Source organism: Macaca nemestrina, chromosome 1, assembly GCF_043159975.1.
Source record: "Macaca nemestrina isolate mMacNem1 chromosome 1, mMacNem.hap1, whole genome shotgun sequence".
NCBI classification, from domain to species: Eukaryota; Metazoa; Chordata; class Mammalia; order Primates; family Cercopithecidae; genus Macaca; species Macaca nemestrina.
This window is the reverse complement of record NC_092125.1, coordinates 193,580,453-193,587,352: the sequence shown is the minus strand read 5'-3', so window position 1 is coordinate 193,587,352 and position 6,900 is coordinate 193,580,453. Positions and strand designations below refer to the sequence as shown.

Here is a 6,900-nt window from a genome sequence, read left to right as displayed (position 1 = left end):
AAAATGCAGAGATTAGCCAGGTGTGGCGCGTGCCTAGTCCCAGCCACTCAAGAGGCTGAGGCAGGAGAATAGTTTGAACCCAGGAGGCAGAGGTTGCAGTGAGCCAAGATCGCACCACTGCACTCCAGCTTGGGCAACAGAGCGAGACTCTGTCTCAAAAAAAAAGAATTTATCAAAGGCTTGAAAGTAGGCATTGCATAAGTCAGTAAGTCCTAATAGGGCATGATGCGACTACTGAGTAGAAGTGACTGACAGATGAGTGGGTGGATGCTACTATTAAAGGTGAACTGAAGGCCAGGCATGGTGGTTCATGCCTGTAATCCCAGCACTGTGGGAGGCCGAGGCAGGTGGATCATGCGGTCAAGAGTTCAAGACCAGCCTAATCAACATGGTGAAACCCCATCTCTACTAAAAATTAAAAAATTAGCCAGGCGTGGTGGCAGGTGCCTATAATCCCAGCTACTAAGGAGGCTGAGCCAGGAGAATCACTTGAACCCAGGAGGCAGAGGTTGCAGTGAGCTGAGATTGCGCCACTGCACTCCAGCCCAGGCGACAAGGTGAGACTCCAAGACTCCGTCTCAGAAAAAAAAAAAAAAGCCCTGTTTATATCCTATTTCCTTGCTGGGTGTGGTGGCTCATGCCTGTAATCCCTGCACGTTGGGAGGCTGAGGTGGGTGGATCACTTGAGGTCAGGAATTCCAGACCAGCCTGGCCAACATGGTGAAACCCCATCTCTACTAAAAATACAACAAATTAGCCAGGCGTGGTGGCGCAAGCCTGTAATCCCAGCTACTCAGGAGGCTGAGGCAGGAGAATCGCTTGAACCTAGGAGGCACAGGTTGCAGTGAGCTGAGATCATGCCACTGCACTCCAGCTTAAAAAAAATAAAAATAAAAAATCCTATCTCCTCACATTTCCATTCAACCTCAATACACCTCAGCTTTTTTTTATTATGTGAAAATAGCTGCAACAGCTGCTGTCCATGTGATGAATTGTTGGAAATGTAGATCTACACTAAATAAGAGAGAAGCCACTAGCCACATGTGGTTATTTAACTTTTTTTTTAGATGGAGTCTCATTCTGTCACCAAGGCTGGAGCACAACATCAGCTCACTGTAACCTCTGCCTCCCAGGTTTAAGTGATTCTCCTGCTTCAGCCTCCCAAGTAGCTGGGACTACAGGTGTGCACTACCATGTCAGGCTAATTTTTGTATGTTTAGTAGAGACAGCATTTCACCTTGTTGGCCAGGTTGGTCTTGAACTCCTGGGCTCAAGTGATCCACCTGCCTCGGCCTCCCAAAGTGCTGGGATTACAAGCGTGAGCCACCGTGCCTGGCCACATTTAGTTAAAATGCAAAATTCCATCTCTGCTGCACTATTCACATTTCAGCATTAACTAGTGGTTACCATATTGGACATGGCAGATAAAGAACATTTTCATTATTGCAGAAAGTTGTACTGGACAGCACTTTGCTAGAGCCAGAACTAGCCAAAGATCAGATAAAGTAATATGAATGAACTGAAAACCCAGGCCAGTGCGTGGGTGGTTTTGAGTAAGATTCACTGGTTGGGTGAGTGGGAAGCAAGCTGACCTTTGGAACAGTGACATCACAAAGCACAGCTCACAATGGCTCCAGAACATGTAGGCTGCCATGCCACTACCCCTAACTGATATCTAGATTCCTGAAGCTTCTGCACATGTAGTTCCTGGAGCTGCTACTTATTAAAATGTCAACATCTTCGTTTTCTAACTGGGACAACCTCTTAGATTCTCTGAGCACAGTATGGAATTGGATACAAGCAAGTTTTTTGGGAGAGACTAGTGCACCTCAGCAAACAAATTTGGGACTATTAGATAATCTTGCTCCGGCTGTGCAAATCATCTTGAGGATTTCTTTCTTGATTTTGTTGGCAATAGGAATATATGCCTTATGGAAACGAAGTATTCGGTCAATTCAGGTTATACTTTTTTGTTACAAACATTTCTATAGTTATAAATTGAAATTTGATTAGTTCTCTCCCATATTGCTGCCACCAGTTTAAAGATCACGCAGATGTACCAAGGCAAACCTTTGTCTCTTAAGTTGGCAGAAAGTAGGTTATCCTTGAAAACCTCCATCAATTAGACTTTGGGCATAAAAATGCTCTTTCTCACAATGGTCTTTGGCTTGTCTTCTGTAATAAAATAGACCAAATATGTTTGTAACCTGAAAAGACGGCCTTACCCTCAAAATGTTTTGATCATTTATTCATCTTTGAGTGCTACTATGTTTATAGAATAGGCAACAAAGTATAGCTAGGATCATGAGTATGGCCTTTCTTCCTATGCCATTGTTCTGTAACTGATAAGAAGGCATATGTATGAAGTCATCACAATATGCTCATTATTGTGTTTTAACAAAATAAGGCTCCATAAGTATATAGGAGCTCTTTGGGGAGTAAGAATTTAACTGACTGGGATTGTGAAAGACAGGATTTTACATCTGTGTAGTCATCAGTAATAATAGTTGACATACAATATAGTCGAATGCTTTGAGAATCTCAAAAATTCCATGAAATGGACAGAGGTTATTTTCACATGACAAGTGAAGAAACTGAGGTGCACTGAGGTTTAGTGGAAACTTAGGGTGACAGGCTTTTAAAACGGCTTTCTTAGAGTGGCAAGTTTACTTGATAAATGCAGAGAGAAGTTGTTACTGGATCATTTTTTAGCATTTACTTATTTTCTTTTTTTCTTTTCTTTTTTTTTTTTTTTGAGACGGAGTCTTGCTCTGTAGCCCGGGCTGGAGTGCAGTGGCCGGATCTCAGCTCACTGCAGGCTCCGCCTCCCGGGTATACGCCATTCTCCGGCCTCAGCCTCCGGAGTAGCTGAGACTACAGGCGACCGCCACCTCGCCCGGCTAGTTTTTTTGTATTTTTAGTAGAGACGGGGTTTCACGGTGTTAGCCAGGATGGTCTCGATCTCCTGACCTCGTGATCCGCCCGTCTCGGCCTCCCAAAGTGCTGGGATTACAGGCTTGAGCCACCGCGCCCGGCCATTTACTTATTTTCATATGTCACTATTGTTTAGTAATTATGGTCACAGGTCCTTTCTATTTTAAACCATCACAATCCTGCATAGTAGTCAGGGCAGATATTATTTTCTCCATTTTGTAGATGAGAGAACTTGATTATCACCCACCCAGGTTCACATAGTTTGTAAGAGCTGGCAAAATTGGAGTTTGAGGCCGGGCGCGGTGGCTCAAGCCTGTAATCCCAGCACTTTGGGAGGCCGAGACGGGCGGATCACGAGGTCAGGAGATCGAGACCATCCTGGCTAACACAGTGAAACCCCGTCTCTACTAAAAATACAAAAAACTTAGCCGGGCGAGGTGGCAGGCGCCTGTAGTCCCAGCTACTCGGGAGGCTGAGGCAGGAGAATGGCGTAAACCCGGGAGGCGGAGCTTGCGGTGAGCTGAGATCCGGCCACTGCACTCCAGCCCGGGTGACAGAGCGAGACTCCGTCTCAAAAAAAAAAAAAAAAAAAAAATTGGAGTTTGAACTGAATTTTTAGGATTTGAAATTCAGTTCTTCTCCAAAATCTCATTTAATGTAAACCAACTGGCCTAAATCTTGAACAGGAATGTGTGTGTATGTGTGTTTGCGCGTGCGCACGCATATATATGTGTATTGTGAGGATTACAGGAGATATTATATATATAAATCTTTTTTTTTTTTTTTTTTTTTTTTTTTAGACGGAGTCTCGCTCTGTCACCCAGGCTGGAGTGCAGTGGCCGGATCTCAGCTCACTGCAAGCTCTGTCTCCCGGGTTTACGCCATGCTCCTGCCTCAGCCTCCCGAGTAGCTGGGACTACAGGCGGCCGCCACCTCGCCCGGCTAGTTTTTTGTATTTTTTAGTAGAGACGGGGTTTCACCATGTTAACCAGGATGGTCTCGATCTCCCGACCTTGTGATCCACCGTCTCAGCCTCCCAAAGTGCTGGGATTACAGGCTTGAGCCACCGCGCCCGGCCATATATATAAATCTTAGCACATATATGCAATAAGTGGTGCTACGGTGAAACCCCATCTCTACTTAAAATACAAAAATTAGCCGGGCCTGGTGGTGGCACATGCCTGTAGTCCCAGCTACTCAGGAGGCTGAGGCAAGAGAACTGCTTGAACCCGGGAGGTGGAGGTTGCAGTGAGCCAAGATCGCACCACTGTACTCCAGCCTAGGCGACAGAGACTATGTCTCAAAAAAAAAAAAAAAAAAAAGGTGTGCTAGTTGTTATAAGGAACAAGATGATTTTTTTTTATCCTAGCAAGAATCTGTCCTATACATATGCATTTATTTTTCTTTTTTTTTTCTTTTTTTTTGAGGCGGAGTCTCGCTCTGCCGCCCAGGTTGGAGTGCAGTGGCCGGATCTCAGCTCACTGCAAGCTCCGCCTCCCGGGTTCACGCCATTCTCCGGCCTCAGCCTCCCGAGTAGCTGGGACTACAGGCGCCCGCCACTTCGCCCGGCTAGTTTTTTGTATTTTTAGTAGAGACGGGGTTTCACCGTGTTAGCCAGGATGGTCTCGATCTCCTGACCTCGTGATCCGCCCGTCTCGGCCTCCCAAAGTGCTGGGATTACAGGCTTGAGCCACCGCGCCCGGCCTATTTTTCATTTATTTATTTTGAGATGAAGTCTCGCTCTTGTCCCCCAGTCTGGAGTGCAATGGTGCGATCTCGGATCACTGCAACCTTTGCCTCCCAGGTTCAAGCAATTTTCCTGCCTCAGCCTACTGAGTAGCTGGGATTACAGGCGCGTACCACCATGCCCAGCTAATTTTTTGTATTTTAAGTAGAGACCGGGTTTCACCATGTTGGCCAGGCTGGTCTTGAACTCCTGACCTCAGGTGATCCGCCCATGTCGCCCTCGCAAAGTGCTAGGATTACAGGCATGAGTCACCGTGCCTGGCATATGCTTTTTTTTTTTTAATTTCTTTTTTATGTTTTAGAGACAGTGTCTTGCTCTGTCACCCAGGCTAGAGTGCAGTGGTGTCATCATAGCTCACTGCAGCCTCAAACTCCTGGTCTCAGGTGATCCTTCTGCCTCAGCCTCCTGAGCAGCTGGAACCATAGGCCTGCACCACCAGGCTTGGCTAATTTTTAAAACTTTTTTGTAAAGACAGGGTCTCGCTACATTCGCTATGTTGCTCAGGCTGGTCTTTAACTCCTGGCCTCAAGCAATCCTCCCATCTCAGCCTCTCAAAGTGCTGGATGCAGTGGTTCACACCTAAAATTTATTTTATATAAATAAAATATATATATAAAATTTGTTTAAGAGACAGGGTCTGGCTATGTTGCCCAGGCTGGAGTGCAGTAGCCATTCACAGGTGCCATCATAGCACACTACTCCTGGGCTCAAGTGATCCTCTCACCTCACCCTTCCTAGTAGCTGGGACTACATGTGTGTGCCATTGTACCCAGATCTCTCCTAGTATATATATATATATATATATATATATATATATATATATATATATATATATTTTTTTTTTTTTTTTTTTTTTTTTTTGAGACGGAGTCTCACTTTGTCACCCAGGCTGGAGTGCAGTGGCACAATCTGGGCTCACTGCAAGCTCCACCTCCCAGGTTCATGTCATTCTCCTGCCTCAGCCTCCCGAGTAGCTGGGACTACAGGCACCCGCCACCGCGCCCGGCTAGTTTTTTGTATTCTTTTTAGTAGAGATGGGGTTTCACCGTGTTAGCCAGGATGGTCTCGATCTGACCTCGTGATCCGCCCGTCTCAGCCTCCCAAAGTGCTGGGATTACAGGCTTGAGCCACCGCGCCTGGCCATCTCCTAGTATATTTTAAGAACCTTTTCTATGACCAAGAAATCCAGTTTTTCAGACTACTATGTCCTAAAGTGTACTTGGAGGTGTAAATTTCTGGATTGTTGTCCTGGCTCTACCACTTCCAATATATAACCTTGGTCAATGACAGAGTTCAAACTGGAAGGTATATAGTTATCCAGTTCTGTTTTTTCTGCATAAATAGGTCATGCATAGGCAAAGTAACTTCCACACATTCAGAAAATGGTTATCTATGATTACAATCTTGATTAAATGCAAATAATAGTCCTGCCTGACCTGCCTACCTGTGGTTTGCAGTGAAAATCAAAAGATGAAACAGATGTGAAAATACTTTGCTAAATGGGAGACTTGTTATTGGAATGAGGAATTATTGTTACTATTACATTTTTGTTTTGTTTTTCTCTTATAGATAGTAAACTGTAGCAACTAACATTCAACTTCTGTTGTTCCATTTTAGAAAACGTTGTTGTTTATAATCACACTCTACAAACTTTACAAGAAGGGCTCAGCTATTTTTCAGGCTTTGCTAGCCAACCCAGAAGGAAGTGGTCTCCGAATTCAAGACAATAATAATATCTTCCTGTCCTTGGGTCTGCAAGAGAAAATTTTGAAAAAACTTCTGACAGTGGAAAACAAAGTGAAGGACCTAGAAGGGATAATCATTGCTCAAAAACCTGCCACGAAGAGGGATTGTTCCTCTGAGCCCTACTGCAGCTGCTCTGACTGCCAGAGTCCCTTGCCCACATCAGGGTTTACTTCCCCATTTGAAATGTGATGGACTCCAATCTTTTCCAGAAAAGCACCGTTTCCCTCATGTGTGCAGTGGCATATCAATAAAGATAGAGAACTCTATTGAAATTACCCTGCAAAAACTGGCTCTCTATTTAGTAGCGCTGAACTCTACTTGTATGTATGGTGGGGTAAAGTGGGATACAGTGGTAGTTTAAAATGTCTCTAGGATTGTGGTGTACACTCAGCAGGCTGGAGACCATAAGCTGCCATAGAGGGGAGAGGATAGCTGAGCTGGAATCTAAGGCTGTAGAAAGAGAAGGGAGGGTG

General features: G+C 44.9%; 1 protein-coding gene across 1 annotated transcript; it reads left to right on the top strand.

The window, feature by feature from the left end:
- The first annotated feature begins 1,627 nt into the window (after positions 1 to 1,627).
- On the top strand, positions 1,628 to 6,699 carry LOC105494802 (transmembrane and coiled-coil domains 2). Its single transcript, XM_011763639.3, has 2 exons — positions 1,628 to 1,959; positions 6,299 to 6,699. The coding sequence occupies exons 1-2, from the start codon at positions 1,729 to 1,731 to the stop codon at positions 6,614 to 6,616; spliced, it is 549 nt and encodes a 182-aa protein (XP_011761941.1). The 5' UTR covers positions 1,628 to 1,728; the 3' UTR covers positions 6,617 to 6,699.
- The last annotated feature ends 201 nt before the right edge of the window (positions 6,700 to 6,900 follow it).